The 24191-nt window shown below is 39.7% G+C and overlaps 1 protein-coding gene across 1 annotated transcript in view; it reads right to left on the bottom strand.

Annotated features, from left to right (window-relative positions):
- Nucleotides 1-24191, bottom strand: part of MCF2L2 (MCF.2 cell line derived transforming sequence-like 2) — a 275208-nt gene that overhangs the window by 18205 nt on the left and 232812 nt on the right. The window contains exons 24-26 of the mRNA XM_052642999.1: nucleotides 10237-10452; nucleotides 9304-9396; nucleotides 9058-9136 (exon numbers count right to left, since the gene is read on the bottom strand). Of these exons, the coding sequence (XP_052498959.1) occupies nucleotides 9058-9136; nucleotides 9304-9396; nucleotides 10237-10452 (388 nt within the window). The remainder of the gene's footprint in view (nucleotides 1-9057; nucleotides 9137-9303; nucleotides 9397-10236; nucleotides 10453-24191) is intronic.

Raw genomic sequence — 24191 nt, 5'->3', positions numbered from 1 at the left:
TGGGACCAGATGCCATGATCTTCATTTTCTGAATGTTGAGCTTTAAGCCAACTTTTTCACTCTCCTCTTTCACTTTCATCAAGAGGCTTTCTAGTTCCTCTTCACTTTCTGCCATAAAAGTGGTGTCATCTGCATATCTGAGGTTATTGATATTTCTCCCGGCAATCCTGATTCCAGCTTGTGTTTCTTCCAGCCTAGCGTTTCTCATGATGTACTCTGCATATAAGTTAAATAAGTAGGGTGACAGTATACAGCCTTGACGTACTCCTTTTCCTATTTGCAACCAGTCTGTTGTTCCATGTCCAGTTCTAACCGTTGCTTCCTGACCTGCATATAGGCTTCAGGGTGTAGAGCTGCATAAAGTGATGGGGCTGAGGTCCTGACCTTCCTGATCTGACCACCTGCCTGAGGAACCTCCCTCCCCTATTGCCTGATGTCCCTGAGTCTGTGTTCCACCCGGAGTCTCATCTCCTCTCAGGGACCAGCCCAAGGCCCACTTCTGCTCACTCAGTCACAGGGTGCAGAGGCCTCTCTGAATTCCTAGAGCCCTTGCTGTTGGCATCACTTGAAGAGACATTTCATCAGACTTTCTTGGTGAGCCAGGCTCAGGGGACTTGGTTCTGCTGCTGGAAAGTTGTGTGAAATTGACCCTCTGTTTGCCTGTCTGAAGATGAAAGGGGCCGGAACCACACCTCGAGGCTGATGTTTCAGTTCAGTTTGATTGCTTTTTTCAGTCTAAACTACTTGCTAGGGTCTGTTTCTGCTTCTTATCTATATTTTACGTTTCTGTCACAACCTAGAGCATAGTGTGCTAGGGCTTGAGGAAGACTTAAATTTGTTTCTGAGCTATTAACTGAACGAATACCAAGATCTTACAACAAACATGTTTTTCTGTGGGGCAAAGAAGAATTGGGTGATCTAGTTAAAATTTAGATTGTAGATTAAGCTCACTGTTGTTAAGATAGCACTGATCACCAAATTGGTCTATAGACTTTACACACTTCTAATCAAAATCCCAGCAAGGTTTCTTGTAGAAACTGACAACAGATTCTAAAATATATACAGAAATATAAAAGATATAGAATAGCCAAAGCAACTTTAAAAAGGAAAAACAATGTTGAAAGATTCAAACAATCTGATTTTAGACACTATAAAACTACAGAAATCTAGGATAGTAAGTATTGATGTCAAGATAGAAAACTAGATCAATTAAACAGAATAGAGCATCCAGCAATAGACGCACATATATAAACAGTCAATTGGTGGAAAAAGAGTCTTTTCAACAATGGTAGTAGAACAATCATTAATGTGCACAAAACTGAACTTTGATTGACACTTCATAGCAAATACCATAAAAATCCCTCAGAATGGATCAGAGACCTAAGTGTAAAACTTGAACTATGAAATATCTAGGAGAAAACATAGGAGAGAATCTTTGTTATCTTTAAACAAATATTTATTACACATAACCCCCACAGTACGATCTTAATTTTAAAAATATTGGATTTCATAAAAATTAAAATCCTCTTCTCCTAAACAGATACTCTTGAGAGAATGAAAAACTAAGCTACATACTGAAGGAAAATATTTGTAAATTACATATTCAATAAATGACTTGCATCCAGAATATATTTTTTAAAAACCCTCAAAACTAAATAATAAGAAAACAATGAACAAAAGATTTGAACAGAGACTTCACCAAAGAAGATATATGGATGGCAAGGAAGCACATAAAAAGATGCTCAACTATTAATCACAGCAACTTAAAACCTCAGTAACATGCTACTACACACCTATTAGAAGGCTTAAAATGAAAAAAGACTGACAATACCAAGCATTGGTGAGACATGGAGCAAGTGGAACTTTCATATACTGCTATGGGAGTATAAGATGGTATAACCATATTAGAAAAGAGCTTAGCAATTTCTTTAAAAAGTTAAACATGCACCTGCCATATGACCTAACCATTACACTCTTAGGTATTTACCGAAGAACAATGAAAACATATGTCTGCAAAACGATTTGTACTCAAATCTTCAAAGCAGCGTTAGCACCTCAAAAGTGGAAAGAAACCAAATATACATTAAGAGGTAAAAGGATATGTAAACTGAGGTACATCCAAACAATGGAACTCTACACAGCAATTAAAAGGAATATACTATTGCTGCACAAAGAAACATGAATGTATCTCAAAATAATTATGCTAAGTGGGAGAAACTAGACCAAAAAAAGTACATGCTATGTTTCTTTATGGAATTCTAGAAAATTCAAAATAATCTATTGTGATAGAAGGTCAGTGATCACTTGGAGAGCTGTACAGGGATAAAATAGGTACAAGAGAAAGGTAATAAAAAGAAACATGAGGAAAATTTGGGGGATGAAAGAGGTGTTCATTATCTTGATTGTGGTGATGCTTTTATAGGTGTAGACATGTGTCAACATTTACCAAATTGTATACTTTAAATATGTGCAATTTATTATGTCAATTATACCTCAATAAAGCTGTATTTTTTTTCAATAAAGCCCTTTTAAAAATTGTTTAAGGCTTCTTCCCAGAAACTTTAATAAACTACAATGCATATTTCCAAGCATAAACCCTAGCAATCCTAATTTTACAGTCCTAGGCTAGGACCCAGAAACCTGCATTTGACTGAAGCTCTTCAAGCAATTCCAGTGCAAGTTTTCCCTAAACCACCTTTTGTGAAACACTAATCTAGACAGTAAGGATTTCTAGAACAATATTGTAATTAGAATGTTTGTTTCTGGGGAAAATAAGTAACTTTTCCTACTAGGGTTGTTATATCTTTTTGTATTATGCCTCCAGAGTACTCATATTCCATTACCATAACATGTATTTAGCATATTATTAACAGTTCAAAGGCAAACTTAAATCATATCTTTCCCCCATCTTACCTTTATATAAATTAAAATTAACTTCATGATCTTGTTACATTTCCTGGCAGAGGCTTACAATTTAAATCAAGAACTTAGGTCTCTTAGTCATGACTGAAAATTGATGTCCTAGTTTTTCAGTCACACTTCTTAATTTACCTTTTTTTCACATTTTATGATGCACATTCACCCACACATCCTCCTGACAAGCTCACGATCAGAGGAGACACAGAAAGAGTGTAAAATGGTTTCATTACTGCTAAGTCTCTGAGGACAAAGTTATCTTTCCATGTGTATATAATTTTCCTCATTAAACAACAAAAACTGTTGCCAGTATAAATGATAGGAGAAAGGTTTTTCCCATGAAACTAGCATTCCTAACCCTAGCAACATTACTTGAAAGAAATATTGGAACTCAATGGATGAAGTTTGTTTTGGATTTTCCTATCCAATATCACTTGAGAAGACACATGTGAAGGATAAAGCCTACCCAAAGATGATTTTTAGTGATTAAAGGGAATACAGTGAATAACACCTGTGAAAATGGTGTAGGGATAAAAAAAAAACCCTCCAAAAATTCACTCCTCAAACGTTTTGTGGTGTTTTAGTTACCCTAGTCCCATTCTACTCCTTTTTCTTAGTGGCAGCCTTGGAAACCAACAGCCTATAATCATGGTGAAAATTAGCAAGCTGGTAGCTCTAGGAGGGGGCAGAATGCGGATACCCTTCAAAGTCTCATTCCCAGAAAACTGTCATTATTTGATTGTCTGGGGGGTTCCTTGGAATATCCTACTTGCAAGGCTGTCTTTATTAACCAGCCAAGAGCTTGCTCAGTGTGAAAAGCCTTTTCCCAGGGCCCTTTGAGAAAATATCTAGAGGTGATTATTTAATTTCTTGGCTGCTTGAGACACTGGATAACAGCTGGGGCAAAAATAAGATAATCAAAAAGTAAAAGAAAAACATAAGAATCCATGGTTTTGAAAAACTCCAAACATGCTGGAGATTCTAGAAGGCCATTGTGCACATGCCAAGAATTGTGCACACACTCAGGAAAAATCTTAGAAGACGTTATGCTCTCACCTCAGCTGATTTTGAGACTTTGTACAAAAAATAAGTGAAGGCTAAGGAAATTGTCACCTGTCTGACTGAGTATTAAAGTTGCGCTCCAAAGTCCACACAGAATTCCTTGGCAAAGACCAGAATGTTTATTGATTTCAGATGTTTAAGAAAACTTCTGCCCAACCATGAACCAACCAGACTTCAGTGACCCACATGACAATGAATATGGATTTTATAGAATTATTTCATAAAAGTCACTAAATAAACCACAGACAGCAACAATCGCAAACACTGGAGATGGAGGAGAATCTGATTTCCAGAGTTGCCACATTATGTCATTTTAAATGTCCATTTTCCAAAGAAAAATTATGATGCATACAGAGAAATAAGAAAACATAACCCATACACAGGAAAAAAAAGGAGTCAATAGAAACTGTCCCTGAGGAAGCCAAGATATTGCACTTCCCAGACCAAGACTTTAAATCAACTTAAAAAAAAAAAATGTTTAGAATGAAAGGAAACCATATATAAAGAACTAAAGTATGGAAACAAACTCTCATCAAATAGAAAATATAATGAGAGAGAAATTATACTTTAAAAGGACCAAATAGATATTTTGGATTGAAAAGTTTAATAACTGGAGTGAAAAATTCACTACAGTGGTTCAATAGCCAATTTGAGCAGGCAAAGAATCAGAGAACTTATACATGGGTCAACTGAAACTACTCAATTTGAAGAACAGAAAGAAAAAGAATGAAAACAATAAACAGAGCTTTAAAAGCCTGTAGGACACCAACAAGCATATCAACATACACCAAGAGGAGTCCCAGAGGACAGAAAAAGGTACTGAAAAAATTAATACTTGAAGAAATAATGGCCAAACACTTCCAAAATTCGAAGAAAAATGCTAATCTACACATTCAAGTTGATCTGAAAACTCCAGAAATAAAAATTCAGAGACCCCCCACCTATACATAATATGATCAAACTGTCAAAAGACAAAGAAAGTAGAGATAGCTAAAATGGCAGATTAGGAAGACCACAAGATTAGGAAGACCACAAGACCACAGATTAGGAAGACCACAGATTAGGAAGACCACACCTTTCATGACTACATCAAAATTATGACTATTTATAGAGCAACTACTGATAAGAAACACCTGAAGATTAGCAGAAAAGGTTATCTACAACTAAATATATGAATAAGGAACTAAAATGAGATAAATAGGAGGGGCAGAAAAGCAGTAGAGTTAAAACCCATACTCACTCAGTAGACAACCCACAAACAAGAGGATAATCACACTTGCAGAAGTTCTCCCCAAGGAGCAAGGGGTACAAGCCCCACATTGAGCTCCTTAGCTCAGCAGTCCTGCACTAGGAAGATGAGCCCCCAGAGTCAAACGCTTTGAAGGCCAGTGGGGATTACTTTTGGGAGAGTTAGAGGGCACTAGAAAATAGAGACTCTACTCTTAAAGAGCATGTACAAAATCTTACATGCTCTAAGACCCAGGGCAGAAGAAATAGTTTGAAAGAATCCTGGGTTAGACCACTTGCTAATCTTGTAGAACTTCCCAGAGAGGTAGGAAGAAACTAGGAACTCCCTGGGAATATAGGTGCTGGCAGCAGCCATATTTAGGAACTCAATCTACCATGAGGATACCGGTGCTGGCAAGTGCCATTTTGGAATCTTCCCTCTAGATGATTGGTTCTGGGAAACAGCCCCACTCACCAGCAGGCCTGATGCCCTAAGACCCCATGAATCCCCAAGTCATTCAGGGACCCAGCCTCATCCACCAGAGGGCCCAGGACCGAGACCCACTCACTAATGGGCCAGCACTAGTCCTGGGAACCCCTGAATCACAAAGCCAACTGCACCAGGACCTAGTACTGCTTGCCAGCAGGCAAGGAGCATCCTCAAAGAGGCAGAGTCTGGCAGCCAACTGGGATGGGGACCAGCCCTGGCTACAAGTATGCTTACAGTAGTCAGCCTCATCACAACAGAAAAGTCCATACAGCTCACAGAGGAGGCAGTCCTAGAACATGTCACTCTGGTGATCAAAGAGAAGTTGGGCCCCATAGAACATCTCCTACATAAGGCCACATCTCTGACACTGGGAAACGTAACTGATAGAATATATAGAAATAAAAACAGAAAGTTAGGCAAAATGAGCTGACAGAGGAAAATGTTCCAAATGAAAGGACAAGAATAAAACCCTAGAAGAACTATTAAGTTAAGTTAAGTTGCTCAGTTGTGTCCGACTCTTTGCGACCCCATGGACTGTAGCCCACCAGGCTCCTCCGTCCATGGGATTCTCCAGGCAAGAATACTGAAGTGGGTTGCCATTTCAGCAATAATTATTACTTATTTACCCAACAAAGAGCTCAAGGTGATGCTAATAAAATGCTGTGCTGTGCTGTGCTGTGCTTAGTTTGCTCAGTCGTCTCCGACTCTTTGTGACTCCATGGACCATAGTCCACCGGGCTCCTCTGTCCATGGGGATTCTCTCGACAAGAATACTGTAGTGGATTGCCATGTCCTCTGCTGAATGAGCTAAAAAAGTAGATGAACATAGAGAGCAACTTTTTTTGTGTGTGTCTTAATGACCTTTATTGGAATCTTTTGAGTATCAGCTCATTAAAGTCTTTGTTTTCTATTTCTTGCATTAATCCCCTGAAAGCTCCAGACTGGCAAAAATATTAAGTACACAGCTGATTTCTATACAACACTTAATATTTATAAATTTATCATTTGTTTTGCACATGTCTATGGCTTTACTACTTTCAAGACAAAAGTCACATATAAAAATACAGACTACTCAAAACATAAAAGTCAGCCAATATCTATGGTTTACAATGCAGACAACACAGACTATATAATTCATCTGTTTTTGAAAACAGAAAGCACTGATACTGAACTCTACAGAAAGGTAGATACATGGGGAAGCTCACTCATGACTCTCCTTTATAATATAGATCAACACCAAATTGTTTCACATATACTCAGTATCTATCTATCTATCTATCTATATTTTTTTCTTTTTTTAAACCAAATAGAGAGCAACTTTTAAAGAGTTAAAAAATATAAAGAACTATGCAGAGCTAGACAATACAATAACTAAAATTAAATATACATTAGAAGGAATCAACAGTAGATTAGATGATACAGAAGAGTGGATCAGCAAACTGGAAGACAGAATACTGGAAATCACCCAAGCTGGCAGAGGAAAGAAAAAGAATTGTAAAAAATGAGGATAGTTTAAGAGACCTCTAGGACAGCATCAAGTATATTAACATTTGCACTCTAGGGGTTCTAGAAGAAGAGAGAGAGAAGTTGGAGACATAATAACTTAAAACTTCCCTAACTTGGGGAAGGAAACAGACATCCAGGTTCAGAGCACAGAGAGTCCCAAACAAGATGAATCCAAAGATATCCACACTAAGATAGGTTGTAATTAAAATGGCAAAATTAAAAGCATCAAGGGGAAAGCAACTAGTTACATAAAGTTTCAAGGTACAAAGGTAATATACACAAATCTGTTGCATTTCTATACACTAACAATGACCTATCAGAAAGAGAAATCAAGAAAAAAAATCTAATTTGCAATTGCATCAAGAAGAATAAAATACTAGGAATAAATCTAACCAAGGAGAGAAAACTATAAGACATTGATGAAAGAAATTTAGGACAACACAAGCAAATAGAAAGTTATACCATGCTCAGACTGGAAGTCAATGTTGTTAAGAATGACTATGCTCCCCAGGACAATCTATAGATTCAATGCAATCCCTCTCAAAATACCAATGGCATTTTTTTCACAGAAGTAAAAGAAATAATTCTAAATTTGTATAGCAACAAAAGACCTGAATAGCCAAAACAATCTTGAGAAAGAACAAAGCTGATGGTATCATGAGCTGTGATTTCAAACTATACTACAAAGATACAGTAATCAAAAAATGTAGTAGTGCTACAAAAACAAGACACACAGATCAATGGAACAGAATAGAGAGCCCCAAAATAAACCCACACTTATGTAGACAATTAATCTATGACAAAGGAGGCAATAATATACATTGGGGAAAAGACAACCTTTCCAACAAATAGTGTTGGAAAACTGGACTGCTACATGCAAGGGAATCAAAATTAACTACTTTCTCACACCATGTACAAAAATAAACTCAAAATAGATGAAAGACTTAAATGTAAGACCTGAAGCCATAAAACTCCTGAAGGAAAACATAGGCAATATACTTTTTTTTTTTTTTTTTGCCCATGCTGTGTGGCATGCAGGATCTTAGGCCCCTGAACAGGCATTGAACCTGTGCTTCCTGCAGTAGAAGTGTGGAGTCTTAACCACTGCATTGCCAGTGAATTCCCAGACAGTATACATTTTGACATACATTGTGGCAATATTTCGTGTGTAGAAATACTGAACTACTAAGCTGTGCACCTGGAACAAACATAGTTTGTAGGTCAATGACATTTTAATTAAAAAAGAGAGAGAGAGAGAATCTAGAAAGCAGCAAGAGAAAAGCAACCTGTATCATGCAAATATTTTTTAATAAGTAAATAGCTTAACTCTTACTATAAACTATGGAGGCTACAAAATAGTGGGATGACAAAAGTGCTTTAAGAAAAAGACTGTCAACCAAGAATTCTATATCTATGGCCAACTGATTTTCATCAGGTCTGCTGTCTTAATTCAGGCTGCTATAACAAAATACCATATCCTGGATGGCTTATAAATGACTGAAGTTTCTTTCTTACAGTTCTGGAGGCTGGAAGTCTGAGATAAGAGTGCCAGCCTGGCTGAGTTCTGGTGAGGACCCTCCTCTGGGCTGCATATTGTTGACTTCTGATTGAGAAAATTGGGTCTGAGCAATTGGGTAGGTGAGATCATGTCTAAAAGGGACATACAATTACAAAACCCCTACACAATTTAAAGCAAGCACAGGTGCTTCCACGTACTATGAAAATGTGCCCACAGTTATTTTCTAGGCAGATCATTTTCTTTAACAATATCCCCAATCTCCACACCTCCACACTGATTCCACACAAACCTGGAATCAGTAGACTCCCCAGACTGAGGTCAGCAAGGGTAAACTTACCTTTAATATTGTTTTGTTGTTTCATCAATAATTTACTTATTTCTGAAAACCAACAATCTCTGATTTCTTTTGAAGCTGCCTGTAATTACAGATAAGAAAATACTGAATATCATCACCTGGTACATTAATTGGACAGGACTTTGATTCTCTGGGTGACTTTTAGAATGAGATAAAAAACACTTGCTGAGTTATGGGAACACGATATGGAAAGAGGAGAGACGCCTATGGGAAAGGCATGAATTTTACCTGTAGGATGTATTTTTCAAGTCCATTTTGGTTGGCAATTTCAAACTTTCTGTTGCTCCCCCTTCCAAGTTGGCGAATTGAAAGTGTCATCAACTATGGTAAACAAAGAAGAAAATTCTCTATGCTATCTCTTCCAATTTAAGAATTATCCCTGTCTGTCACTCCAGTTCTTTCTACCCTTGATCTCTTTTCTTCCATCTTTCTTCTAAGTGTTTTACTGTTTTCTGTTAACAACCCCAAGGAACATAAAACACAATCTTGTGTCATTTATCTTGTCTATTTCAGAGGACAACACAGATTATATCATTCCACAGGCACAGCTGTAGCCTTCAACTTTAAGCAAAACAGTGATCTCTCCTTTAATACCTGAGTATTTCACAAATCGCTACATAATAGTAACTGAATCAGTGTCCACTATGAAACATAAATAAAAAGCACTATGAATAAATTAACAATCTTAATCACAAGAGCATGTATGTGTATATGTGATTGCTAGCTATGAAATATTTCTCATACAAGCAAGAGGCAATGGTTGGTGTGGACATGGGATCCTAAACCCCCAGGATCAGGTGTTGCCTACATTTGTATGAAAAGATGCATGGCTGAGAAGATGAAATTCAGCCCATGCTCTAATCGCCAAGACTTTCAATCCTCTGCCTGGACAAAAGAGGGTACTTTTTAATTAGTTTGTCCAGATAGGCTGGCATAGGGTCCCTTTTCCCTACCCAGTACAAAGGCAACCTGTGCCAGCCCTGGGCCTATCTAGTGACTGATTACAAGCTCTGACTCTAGAATCAGACCTGGGTGGATTCTCGCATCTGATTAGTTAACCTCGCCTCTCTAAGCTTCAGTTTCTTTATCTATAAAGTAAAGATAACAATATTTCTCTCCACAGGGTTGTGCTGACTCCCAAGTGCAATAAGACACCTTTACCTTCATAGACTTCTTAAAGCTGTAGTGAGGGGACAGGCCCTGGTCACTGGGCTCCATCTGTATCTTACAGAACACTATTCCCCGTTCAAATAGATAGATTTGCCTCTGGCTGGGCTTGAATCGAATTAAATCCTTCATCTTATAACGATCTTTGTGAACTGTCCAAACGTTGAAAGAACCATGCATCAACAACTTGCCAAATTTTCCAATATCATCCTTTGGGAAACACAGATACACACAAAAAGGAGTTGTTAAATTACTTGATAAAAAAGAAGCTGTCAAATTGCAGAGCATGCTTATTTGACGTTTATAATCTTACAAGAGCCAGTCAGGCTAATCTGTCACTTACCAAAACTACAATTTTATGAGCTTCAATCAGCATGGTGTCATTCAGTTAATAAGGAATAGTGCAGCAGTATAAGGTAATATCGAGAAGGCAATGGTACCCCACTCCAGTACTCTTGCCTGGAGAATCCCGTGGATGGAGGAGCCCGGTAGGCTGCAGTCCATGGGGTTGCTAAGAGTCGGACATGACAGAACATCTTCACTTTCACTTTTCACTTTCATGCATTGGAGAAGGAAATGGCAACCCACTCCCGGGTTCTTGCCTTGAGAATCCCAGGGACAGGGGAGCCTAGTGGGCTACTGTTTGTGGGGTAGCAAAGAGTCGGACACGACTGAAGCAACTTAGCAGCAGCAGCAGCATAAGGTAATAAAGATAAAGCATGTTAGAAATACTTTGAACTAAGGGTATTGGTACTCTGATATTTTTATCTTATAATTAATTTTTAGCTAGCAGAACTCCACTTCCTTTTCTTTGTTTTTGATATGACACTACTTAATAAGGGCAAGATATTAATATTTTAATTATGTTTGGGAGAGCCAGTATCTTTGCTGCAGTATAGATCTTTGGTAATCTGCGGGTTCCATCCTAATTCAGATGTATTTTAACATCTGCCTCAGCAACATGAGAACATAAGAACATGAGATTTGTTCTGAAAGAGAAAGCTTAGGATGACCTAATCTTTATAACATTGTAAAGGAAATGGTAATTACATTCAACTCTGCATTTTGGGCTTCCCTAGTGGCTCAGTCGGAGAAGGCGATGGCACCCCACTCCAGTACTCTTGCTTGGAAAATCCCATGGATGGAGGACTCTGGTGGGCTGCAGTCCATGGGATCGCTAAGAGTCGGACACAACTGAGCGACTTCACTTTCACTTTTCACTTTCGCGCATTGGAGAAGGAAATGGCAACCCACTCCAGTGTTCTTGCCTGGAGAATCCCAGGGACCGGGGAGACTGGTGGGCTGCCGTCTATGGGATCGCAGAGTCAGACATGAGTGAAGCAACTTAGCAGCAGCAGCAGCAGTGGCTCAGTGGTAAAGAATCTGTCTGCCAATACAGGAGACTCAAGTTCGATCCTTGAGTCAGAAAAACCTCCTGCAGTAGGAAATGGCAACCCACTTCAGTATTCTGGCCTGGAGAATTCCATGGGCAGAGAAGCCTGGCAGGCTACAGTCTGTGGGGTCGCAAAAGAGTTGGACACAACCTATTGACTAAACAACAACTGGATTTTTCATAGTGAGTGAACAGTGTAAACTTAATCCCAAATGACAATTTTTTTGTTTGTTTTTGGTCTAATCTTTTTGGTTCTAAGGCACACACTAGCTATGATGCCTCTCCTTCCACCCTCAAATGTCTGTCTGAAAGTCCAAATGAGGTGATCCTGCCTTCTCTGAGCTCTCTCTAAAAGTAGCAGAGTGTGATGAGCTAGAAATGTGGTATTTATAAAAAACTATATCATTAAAGTAGATAATCAAGAATTTATTTCTCTGAATCAAAACACCAAAAGAAAAAATTATTTGAATCAGACCAGGACAGAGATATTTCCCTGTTTTATATCTAACTAAGATAAATCCTCTCAATTTAAAAGTTATTATTAGATATAATGTACATTATGTACTCTTAAATGCAGAGTACATCACGGGAAATGCTGGGCTGGATGAATCACATGCTGGAATCAAGATTGCTAGGAGAAATATCAATAACCTCAGATATGCCACTTTAATGGCAGAAAATGAAGAGGAACTAAAGAGCCTCTTGATGAAGGTGAAAGAGGAGAGTGAAAAAGCTGGCTTAAAATTCAACATTAAAAAAATGAAGATCATGGCATCCGGTCCTATCATTTCATCACATATAGATGGGGAAAATCTGGAAACATTGTCAGATTTCATTTTCTTGGCCTCCAAAATCAATGCAGACAGTGACTGCAGCCATGAAATTCAAAGATGCTTGCTCGTTGGAAGAATAGCTATGACAAACCTAGACAGTGTATTAAAAAGCAGACACATCATAGTCAAGCTATGGTTTCTCCAGTAGTCATGGATGGATGTGAGAGTGGGACCATAAAGAAGGCTGAGTGCTGAAGAATTGATGCTTTTGAACTGCGGTATTGGAAAAGACTCTTGAGAGTTCCTTGGACAGCAAGGGGATCAAACCGGTCAATCCTAAAGGAAATCAACTCCAAACTTTCATTGGAAGGACTGGTGTTAAAGCTGAAGCTCCAGTACTTTGGCTGGCCACTTGATGCAAACAGCTGAATCAATGGAAAAGACCCTGATGCTGGGAAAGATTGAGAGCAAGAGGAGAAAGGGATGACAGAGGATGAGATGCTTGGATGGCATCACTAAGTCAATGGACAAGAGTCTGAGCAAATTTCGGGAGATAGTGAAGGACAGGGAAGGCTGGTGTGCCGCAGTCCATAAGGTCATAAAGAGGTCGTGTCTGACTTAGCGACTGAACAACAACAACTCGTGTACCATTAATAGGCATTAAAAAAATTATGTATATTGAACTGTAAATACCTTTTTAAAATGACTGTATATCTGAAAGTCTAAAATAAAAAGCTCAAGGCAATAAATTCGAATCATTTTTATGGTGTGTGTGTCATAATTTCAGTACTGTTTTCCTCTTTTCCTTTATAAAATTTACATGCGGTAAATGTGGTGAGTGAAGTCCTCGCTGAGGAGTAAGAACCCCAGTTTCAAGGCCTTCTCTCCTAAAAGCATGATGTTCCTATTGCAGGCTGCACAAACTCAGCTTGACTGCAAACTAAGACAGGTGGGTGATGGGTTCATAAGGATCTGTGAGAAGTTACTCACTCTATCCACATACTTCCTGCACCCATTTAAATGTAACCACTCCAGCCCTCAGTGAATGGTGTCTTCTTTTATAACCATTTAATTTATATTACTCAGACATACATAGTACAGGAAATATGTTTAGTCAAGGCTGGCAAAAGAAGGTGTTTAATATCTGCCACAGGAACAACTGTATTCAGTAGTTTCTATTTAAAAATTGATTTATACTCCATCTCATTTCAAAAATTAGATCAGTTCAGTTGCTCAGTTGTGCCCGACTCTGCAATCGCATGGACTGCAGCATGCCAGGCCTCCCTGTCCATCACCAACTCCCTGAGTTTACTCAAATTCATGACCATGTCATGAGTCAGTGATGCCATCCAACCATCTCATCCTCTGTCATCCCCTTCTCCTCCTTCCTCCAATCCCTCCCAGCATCAGGGTCTTTTCAAGTGAGTCAGTTCTTCGCATCAGGTGGCCAAAGTATTGGAGTTTCAGCTTCAGCATCACTCCTTCCAATGAATATTCAGGACTGATTTCCTTTAGGATGGACGGTTTGATCTCCTTGCAGTCCAAGGGACTTTCAAGAGTCTTCTCCAACACCATAGTTCAAAAGCATCAATTCTTCGGCACTCAGTTTTGTTTATAGTCCAACTCTCACATCCATACATAACTACTGGGAAAACCATATTTTTGACTAGACAGATGTTTGTCAGCAAAGTAATGACTTTTCTTTTTAATATGCTGCCTAGGTTGGTCACAACTTTCCGTCCAAGGAGTAAGCATCTTTTAATTTCATGGTTGCAGTCACCATCTACAGTGATTTTGGAGCCCCCCAAAATAAAGTTTCTCACTGTTTCCATTGTTTCCCCATCTATTTCCCATGAAGTGATGGGACCAGATGCCATGATCTTAGTTTGCTGAATGTTGAGTTTTAAGCCAACTTTTTCACTCTCCTCTTTCACTTTCATCAAGAGGCTCTTTAGTTCTTCTTCACTTTCTGCCATAAGAGTGGTATCATCTGTACATCTGAGGTTATTGATATTTCTCCCAGAAATCTTGATTCCAGCTTGTGCTTTATCCAGCCCAGTGTTTCTCATGATGTACTCTGCATGTAAGTTAAATAAGCAGCCTTCACGTACTCCTTTCCCTATTTGGAACCAGTCTGTTGTCCCATGTCCAGTTCTTATAAAATATATATTTTCTGTCTGTGTAAAATAGGCAGACAGAAAATAACCAAGGAGATTAGGGCGAAGAAAAAAATAGAGCTTAAAACAATAAGATGAAGAAGATGTACATAAAACACAGACAATAAGGCCATGTGAACTTGCTGCAGACTAGGCTCTGATCTAGCAGGCAGTACACAAGGAAATATGGAGAGCTATACAATTCATTATATCTGAAGACTTACCCAAACCAGTTGTTCAGGAAAAGCACATCAACTTGTTAATAAGACATGAAAGAAATTTGTCCCATGGGTCTTCATAAAGGATCACTGCATCAAATGCTGAGCCCACTGCACTGAACCTGGACTCCCTGTGCTGGGAGTGCAGAGCCCTAACCACTGGACCACCAGGGAAGTGCTGGCACAGCTTTTTGTTTTAAAATTAATTTATTTTAATGGGATGCTAATTACTTTACAATATTGTGATGGCACTTGTCATACATCAACATGACTCAGCTATGGGTAAATCTTAAAACCCATGCCCACCTACTTCCCCACTCCATTCCTCTGGGTTGCCCCAGAGTACCTTTGGGTGCCCTGCTTTATGCTTCAGACTTGCACTGGTCATCTGTTTTACATACGGTAATATACATGTTTCAATGCTATTCTCTCAAATTATCCCACCCTCACCTTCTTCCACAGAGTTCAAGTCTGTGTTTTACATCTGTGTCTCTTTTGCTGCCTTGCATATAGGATCGTCGTTCACTTCAGTACAGTCGCTCAGTGTGTCTGACGCTTTGAGACCCATGGACTGCAGCACGCCAGGCCTCCCTGTCCATAGCCAACTCCCACAGTTTCCTCAAACTCATGTCCATCGAGTTGCTGATGCCATCCAACCATCTCATCCTCTGTCGTCCCCTTCTCCTCCCCCTTCAATCTTTCCCAGCATCAAGGTCTTTTCAAATGAGTGAGTCAGTTCTTTGCATCAGGTGGCCAAAGTATTGGAGTTTCAGCTACAGCATCAGTCCTTCCAATGAATAGTCAGGAAGGATTTCCTTTAGGATTGAATGGTTTGATCTCTGTGCAGTCCAAGGGAATCTCAAAAGTCTTCTCCAGCATCACAGTTCAAAAGCATCAATTCGTCGGCACTCTCTTCTTCAGCTTTCTTTACAGTCTAATTCTCTTATCCATACATGACTACTGGAAAAACTACAGCTTTGACTAGATGGACCTTTTTTGCGAAGTAATGTCTCTGCTTTTTAATATGCTGTCTAGGTTTGCCATAGCTTTTCTTTCAAGGAGCAAGCGTCTTTTAATTTCATGGCTGCAGCCACCATCTGCAGTGATTTTGGAGCCCAGAAAAATAAAGTCTGTCACTGTTTCCCCATCTATTTGCCATGAAGTTATGAGACTAGATGCCATGATCTTAGTTTTTTGAATGTTGAGTTTTAAGCCAACTTTTTCACTCTCTTCTTTCACTTTCATCAAGAGACTCTTCAGTTTCTCTTCGCTTTCTGCCATAAGGGTGGTATCACCTGCGTATCTGAGGTTATTGGTATTTCTTCCGGCAATCTTGATTCCAGCTTGTGCTTCATCCAGTTTATCATTTCTCATGATGTACTCTGCATATAAGCTAAATAAACAGTTTGACAATATACAGCCTTGACATACTCCTTTCCAAATTAGGACCCAGTCTATTGTTCCATGTCCAGTTCTAACTGTTGCTTCTTGACCTGCATATAGATTTCTCAGGAGGCAGGTCAGGTTGTCTGGCATTCCCATCTGTTGAAGAATTTTCCAAAGTTTGTTGTGATCCACACAGTCAAAGGCTGTGGCATAGTCGATAAAGCAGAAATAGATGTTTCTCTGAAATTCTCTTGCTTTTTTGATGATTCAATGGATGTTGGCAATTTGATCTCTGGTTCCTCTGCCTTTTCTAAATCCAGTTTGAACATCTGGAAGCTCACAGTTCTCATACTGTTGAAGCCTGGCTTGGGAGAATTTTGAGCATTACTTTACTAGCATGTGAGATGAGTGCAATTGTGCAGTAGTTTGAGCATTCTTTGGCATTGCCTTTCTTTGGGATTGGAATGAAAACTGACCTTTTCCAGTCCTGTGGCCACTGCTGAGTTTTCCAAATTTGCTGGCATATTGACTGCAGCACTTTCACAGCATTATCTTTCAGGATTTGAAATAGTTCAACTGGAATTCCATCACCTCCACTAGCTTTGTTCATAGTGATGCTTCCTAAGGCCCACTTGACTTCACATTCCTGGATGTCTGGCTCTAGGTGAGTGATCACACCATCGTTATTATCTGGGTCATGAAGATCTTTTTTGCATAGTTCTTCTGTGTATTCTTGCCACTTCTTGTTAATATCCTCTGCTTCTGTTAGGTCCATACCATTTCTGTCCTTTATTGTGCCCATCTTTGCATGAAACATTCCCTTGGTATCTCTAATTTTCCTGAAGAGATCTCCAGTCTTTCCCATTCTATTGTTTTCCTCTATTTCTTTGCACTGATCTCTGAGGAAGGCTTTCTTGTCTCTCCTTGCTATTCTTTGGGACTCTGCATTCAAATGGGTATATGTTTCTTTTTTTCTTTTGACTTTCACTTCTCTTCTTTTCATAGCTATTTGTAAGGCCCCCTCAGACAACCATTTGGCCTTTTTGCATTTCTTTTCCTCACTACGGTCTTGATCACTGCTTCCTATACAATGAACCTCCATCCATTGTTCCTCAGGCACTCTGTCTATAGGATCTAATCCCTTGAATTTATTTCTCACTCCCATTGTATAGTCATAAGGGATTTGATTTAGGTCATAACTGAATGGTCTACTGGTTTTTCCTACTTTCTTCAATTTAAATCTTAATCTGGCAATAAGGATTTCATGATCTGAGCCACAGTCAGCTCCTGGTCTTTTTTTTCTTTTGCTGACTTTATGGAGCTTCTCCATCTTTGGCTGCAAATAATATAATCAATCTGATTTCAGTATTGACCATCTGGTGATGTCCATGTGTAAGGTCTTCACTTGTGTTGTTGGAAGAGGGTGCTTGCTGTGACCAGTGTGTTCTCTTGGCAAAACTTTGTTAGCCTTTGCCCTGCCTCATTCTGTATTCCAAGGCCAAATTTGCCCTGGTATTTCTTGACTTCCTACTTTTGCATTCCAGTCCCCTATAATGAAAAGGACATCTTTTTTGGGTGTTAGTTATAGAAGGTCTTGTAGGTCTTCATAGAACCATTCAACTTGAGCTTCTTCAGCATTACTCATTGGGGCATAGACTTGGATTACTGTGATATTGATTGGTTTGCCTTGGAAATGAACAGAGATCATTCTGTCATTTTTGGGATTGCATCCAAGTACTGCATTTCAGACTCTTGTGTTGACTATGATGGCTACTCCATTTCTTCTAAGGGATTCTTGCCCACAGTAGTAGATATAATGGTCATCTGAGTTCAGTTCACCCATCCCAGTCCACTTGAGTTCACTGATTCCTAAAATGTCGATGTTCACTCTTGTCATCTCCTGTTTGACCGCTTCCAATTTGCCTTGAAATTAAAAGATGCTTACTCCTTGGAAGGAAAGTTATGATCAATCTAGATAGTATATTAAAAAGCAGAGACGTTACTTTGCCAACAAAGGTCCATCTAGTCAAGGCTATGGTTTTTCCAGTGGTCATGTATGGATGTGAGAGTTGGACTATAAAGAAAGCTGAGTGCTGAAAACTGATGCTTTTGAACTGTGGTGTTGGAGAAGACTCTTGAGAGTCCCTTTGGACTGAAAGGAGATCCAACCAGTCCATCCTAAAGGAGACCAGTCCTGGGTGTTCATTGGTAGGACTGATGTTGAAGCTGAAACTCCAATACTTTGGCCACCTGATGCAAAGAGCTGACTCATTTGAAAAGGCCCTGATGCTGGGAAAAATTGAGGGCAGGTGGAGAAGGGGATGACAGAGGATGAGATGGTTGGATGGAATCACTGACTCAATGGACATGGGTTTGGGTGGACTCTGGGAGTTGGTGATAGACAGGGAGGCCTGGCGTGCTGCGGTACATGGCGTCGCAAAGAGTCAGACACGACTGAGCGACTGAACTGAACTGAACTGATAGTTTCCTTTACTGTGAAAAGATTTTCAGTTTAATTATGTATCATTTGTTTATTTTTGTTTTTATTTCCATTACCTTGAGAGGTGGGTCATAAGGGATCTTGCTATGATTAATGTCAGAGAGTGTTATGCCTCTGTTTTCCTCTAAGAGTTTTATAGTTTCTGGTCTTATATTTAGATCTTTAATCCATTTTGAGTTTGTTTTTGTGTATGGTGTTAGAAAGTGTTCTAGTTTCATTTTTTTACATGTGGTTGACCAGTTTTCCCAGCACCATTTGTTAAACAGACTGTCTTTTCTCCATTGTATATTTTTGCCATCTTTGTCAAAGATAAGGTGTCCATAGGTGTGTGGATTTAACTCTGGACTTTCTATTTTGTTCCATTGATCTATATTTCTGTCTCTGGGCCAATACTATACTGTCTTAATGACTGTAGCTATGTAGCGTAGTCTGATGTCAGACAGGTTGATTCCTCTAGTTCCATCATACTTTCTCAAGATTGCTTTGGCTATTCAAGTTTTTTTGTATTTCCATACAAGTCATGAGGCTGTTTGTTCTAGTTCTATGAAAAATACCATTGGTAGCTTGATAGGGATTGCATTGAATCTATAGATTCCTTTGGGTAGTATACTCATTTTCACTATATTGATTCTTCTAATCCATGAACGTGGTATATTTCTCCATCTATTTGTGTCCTCTTTGATTTCTTTCATCAGCATTTTATAGTTTTCTATTCATAAGTCTTTTGTTTCTTTAAGTAAATTTATTCCTAAGTATTTTATTCTTTTTGTTGCAATGGTGGATAGGATTGTTTCCTTAGTATCTCTTTCTGTTTTTCTATTGTTCAGTTCAGTTCAGTTCAGTTCAGTCGCTCAGTCGTGTCCAACTCTGCGACCCCATGAATCGCAGCATGCCAGGCCTCCCTGTCCATCACCAACTCCCGGAGTTCACTCAGATTCACGCCCATCGAGTCAGTGATGCCATCCAGCCATCTCATCCTTTGTCGTCCCCTTCTCTTCCTGCCCCCAATCCCTCCCAGCATCACAGTATTTTCCAATGAGTCAACTCTTCGTATGAGGTGGCCAAAGTACTGGAGTTTCAGCCCCAGCATCATTCCTTCCAAAGAAATCCCAGGGCTGATCTTTAGAATGGACTGGTTGGATAGTATATAGGAATGCAAGGGATTTCTGTGTATTAATTTTATATCCTTCAACTTTACTACATTTATTGATTAGCTCTAGTAATTTTCTGGTAGTATCTTTAGGGTTTTCTATGTAGAGGATCATGTCATCTACAAACAATGAGAGTTTTACTTCTTTTCCAATCTGGATTCTTTTTACCATCACACCTTTTAAAAGCAATTCTAAAAGAGGCCAGAAGAATGGGGAAGCAGGAAACAAAGCTGGTTATACTCTCTGATGACCTGCAGAGGGTGGGTGATGTTAACTAAGGTATCTGCTAAGGCATGGACAGGCTGAAGAGGCCACCCTTGGCAGCAATGTTTTTGTCCTTTACAACTTCTATATTCTCATCCCTCCCACAGCCATGGTTGTGACTGAACAAAGGATGTGAATCCAGAGATGGGCCAGTCCCTGACCACAAAGGCCTGGTGTGAAAAAGATGTGCCAGATGGCCAGTCTGATCCCTGTGAGAACTGAGGAGATCTGAGGGAGAAGCAGTAAGCAGCAGGAATTGTAACAGTGAGATGTGTTATGAGAGGGCTGGAGCTGGAATAAATGATAAGCAAAAAGAGGTATGGAGAAAGTAAGTCACCAGAAACTATGAGGAAGAGGAAAAGAGACTGATAGGGGGAAACCAGTCAGTGGGAGGTGAGAAGAGAGGACATACCTGCCATGTATAGGTAGAGCACACAGGTGAGAATCCCAGCTGATTTCCCAGGCCAAAGCCCTAGAGTTGCTATGAGTCCTAGAATTGTTGAGTTCCCACATCCATGACCCCTTTCCTGTTGTTGTTCTGACTCTTCTTGAGGCCACATGGTTGCCTTTTCCAGTTAGCCTGTCATCACTGGAGTTACTAGAGGAAATTGCTGTATTTTGGGGGATGACTTGGAAGAGATGGGCTGCATATCACTCAGGTTATCTTGCATCAACTTTCTCAGGACCACACTAACGATGGGATCAGACATCTCAATCTTGAGGCCCATCCTGCGGTGGTGAGGGCATATGCTCTGTACAGCACTGATGAAGGACAGGTGTCCATATATTACCATCATGGATGCATGCCTGTGTGGAGGCCCCCTGCTTCCAAAGGGAAGAGGGTAGGGGGATTGCTCTGAACAGGACCAAGGATGACCTGTTGCCATCTTTTCAACCACATGTATCCTTTCTTTCCAATCAGACAAGAGTTGGTCCCAAGATCAGAGACCACATGCACGACTTTTGTAGATACTTGTGCCCAAAAGTATTGAATCATTTATTGACAGTTAGTGAGGGCCTGGAGGGACACAAAACTAAATGCTCAGCCCTGTGAGGAAGTCAATTCAGTGATGACCTTGAACTGTCTTGAACAGTACTTCCCCCCAAACTCATGTCCACCCAGGATCTCAGAATGTGACTTTATTTGGAAATATGTTCTTTGCAGATGTCATTAGTTAAAATGAGGTCATACTGGATAAGGGTGGGCCCTAATACAGTGACAGATGTCCTTATAAGAAAAGAGAACAGAGACACACACAAGAGAAGACAGGACAACAGGCAGAAACTGGAGTGATGCAGCTCTAAGTTAACAGAGTCAGAAGACCAGCAAGGAACAATTATTTCCTAGAATCTTCAGAGGGAGCATGGGCCTACCAACACCTTGATTTTGGCATTCTTGCCTGTAGAACTGTGAGAGAAAAAATTTTTGTGTTTTTTTAGCCACCCAATTTGTGGTGTTTTGCTATGACAGCTTTAGGAAATAAATATAGCCCCAACGCATTTTTCTACTAGTGATGTAATGCTGTGACACTCACTTTGGTGTGTTGATGAATCTGATGGGTGTGAGCTCAGAGATACAACACAGGGGCTCCCCCAAACAAATAAGCTAATGAAATGTCAGATGTCTCCTCCATATGGAAAATGATGGCAAAATAATTTAGTAAATGCTACCATTTTCTTATATGCAGAGTATATCATGTGAAATGCCAGGCTGGATAAAGCAGAAAATGGAATCAAGATTGCTGGGAGAAATATCAATAACCTCAGATACGCAGATAATACCACCTTTATGGCAGAAAGTGAAGAAGAACTAAAGAGCCTCTTGATAAAAGTGAAGAGGAAAATGAAAAAGTTGGCTTAAAACTCAACACTCAGGAAACTAAGATCATGATATCTGGTCCCATCACTTCATGGCAAATGGATGGGGAAACAATGGAAACAGAAAGAAACTTTATTTTGGGGGGCTCCAAAATCACTGTAGATGGTGACTGCAGCCATGAAATTAAAAGATGCTTGCTCCTTGGAAGAAAACTATGACAAACCTAGATGGCGTATTAAAAAGTAGAGATATTACTTTGCTGATAAAGGTCTGTCTAGTCAAAGCTATGGTTTTTCCAGTAGTAATGTATGGATGTGAGAGTTGGACTATAAAGAAAGCTGAGTGCCAAAGAATTGATGCTTTTGAACTGTGGTGTTAGAGAAGACTTGAGAGTCCCTTGGACTGCAAGGAGATCCACTCAGTCCATCCTAAAGGAGATCAGTCCTGAGTGTTCATTGGAAGGACTGATGTTGAAGCTGAAACTCCAATACTTTGGCCACCTGATGCGAAGAGCTGACTCATTTGAAAAGACCCTGATGCTGGGAAAGATTGAGGGCAGGAGGAGAAGGGGACGACAGAGGATGAGATGGTTGGATGGCATCACCGACTCAATAGACACGAGTTTGAGCTAGTTTCAGCAGTTGGTGATGGACAGGGAAGTCTGTCATGCTGCAGTCCATGGGGTCGCAAAGAGTCAGACACAACTGAGCGACTGAACTGAACTGAACCATTTTCATATGTGGACATTTTGTAGGTAAGAGCTCTGATGTAAGAGTTTAAAATGTGACTTTATCAACCAAGGGGCTTCCCAGGTGGCGCTAGGGGTAAAGAACTTGCCTGCCAATGCAGGTGATATAAGAGACACAGGTTTGATCCCTGGGTCAGGAAGATCCCCTGGAGGAGGACATGGCAATCCACTCCAGTATTCTTGCCTGGAGAATCCCATGGACAAAGGAGCCTGATGGGCTACAGTCCATGGCGTTGCAAAGAGTTGGACATGACTGAAGCGATTTGTCACAGCACAGCACAGTGCATATCAACCAAATGAAGAATTTGGCTGAGAGTATGAATGTAGGGAAGAGACCTCTTTTCAGTGGTCAGGTTTTCACTCCTGGCAACAACAGCTGAAGGGACAGAACTATGTATTTTTGTGCAAAGAGGCAGGAAACATCTGGATAAATGAATTAGCACAAAGTTTGATCCAGAAATGAAAAGCAGAAGCTGTGGGACACAGGGGCCTGTGATTACAATTGCCAGAAGCAAAGGGGTTCCTTCCTTTCCAGCCTGATTAAGAACCCAAATAAGTCAGCACTGGGTTCTATATTCAGCATCTACCACCACCCAGGCATGGTGCTGGGTGCCTTATTATTTAATGTCATATTTGAAATTCTTACATCAGAGGTCTTACTTACAAAATGTCCACACATGAAAATGGCAGCATTTACTAGATTTTTTAGGCCATTGTTTTTCATATGGAGGAGACCATCTGACATTAATTAATCCTCATTTACTCCTCACAATCACCCTTTAACACAGGTGTTGTGAGAAGCCCAAGGCAATTCTGCTGAGTCATCAAGATTATTTACTCACCCTTATTTCTGCAGCCAACACTATGGCACGGAGAGCAGGAGCTAAAATATAAAATAAAATACCTGGCCCTGGCCCACAGTAAATTTGTAATAAAAATAATTCCTTTGTTGAATAACATAAATTTGTTCCAGAAAATAAATATATTTCATTCAACCGTTACTATTCAACTTTGGAACTTGTTCCTGGCAAGTCAGAATTTAAAAGAACTCAAAATACATCTATATTTTATGCATTGGATTAAACAGGGGGAATTTTTTTTTTTTGGCAAGGAGAGAGAAGTAAATGACATCTCAGTGTTCCACAAAACAAACTTTCTTAAAAACTTTTTTAAGCTTCTGTGATTAAATTAAACCAAAAACTGAGTGTACACAAAAGGGAAAGAACGTAAATATCAGAAGGGCATTTTTTTAGTTGTTTTAATTATGAACTCGACAGAGGATGAGATGGCTGGATGGTGTCACTGACTCGATGGACGTGAATCTGAGTGAACTCCGGGAGCTGGTGATGGACAGGGAGGCCTGGTGTGCTATGATTCATGGGGTCGCAAAGAGTCGGACACGACTGAGTGACTGAACTGAACTGAACTGAATTATGAACTCACCCACAACTTCCATTTCTTTCCTTCACAAAACCAAATTAATATTGGATGTCAAGTAGATAAATTAAGAAGTTAAGGTCTGAATTTATCTCTCCCTACAA

The sequence above is a fragment of the Budorcas taxicolor genome, chromosome 1, assembly GCF_023091745.1.
Source record: "Budorcas taxicolor isolate Tak-1 chromosome 1, Takin1.1, whole genome shotgun sequence".
NCBI classification, from domain to species: Eukaryota; Metazoa; Chordata; class Mammalia; order Artiodactyla; family Bovidae; genus Budorcas; species Budorcas taxicolor.
This window is presented reverse-complemented; position numbering and strand designations above follow the sequence as displayed.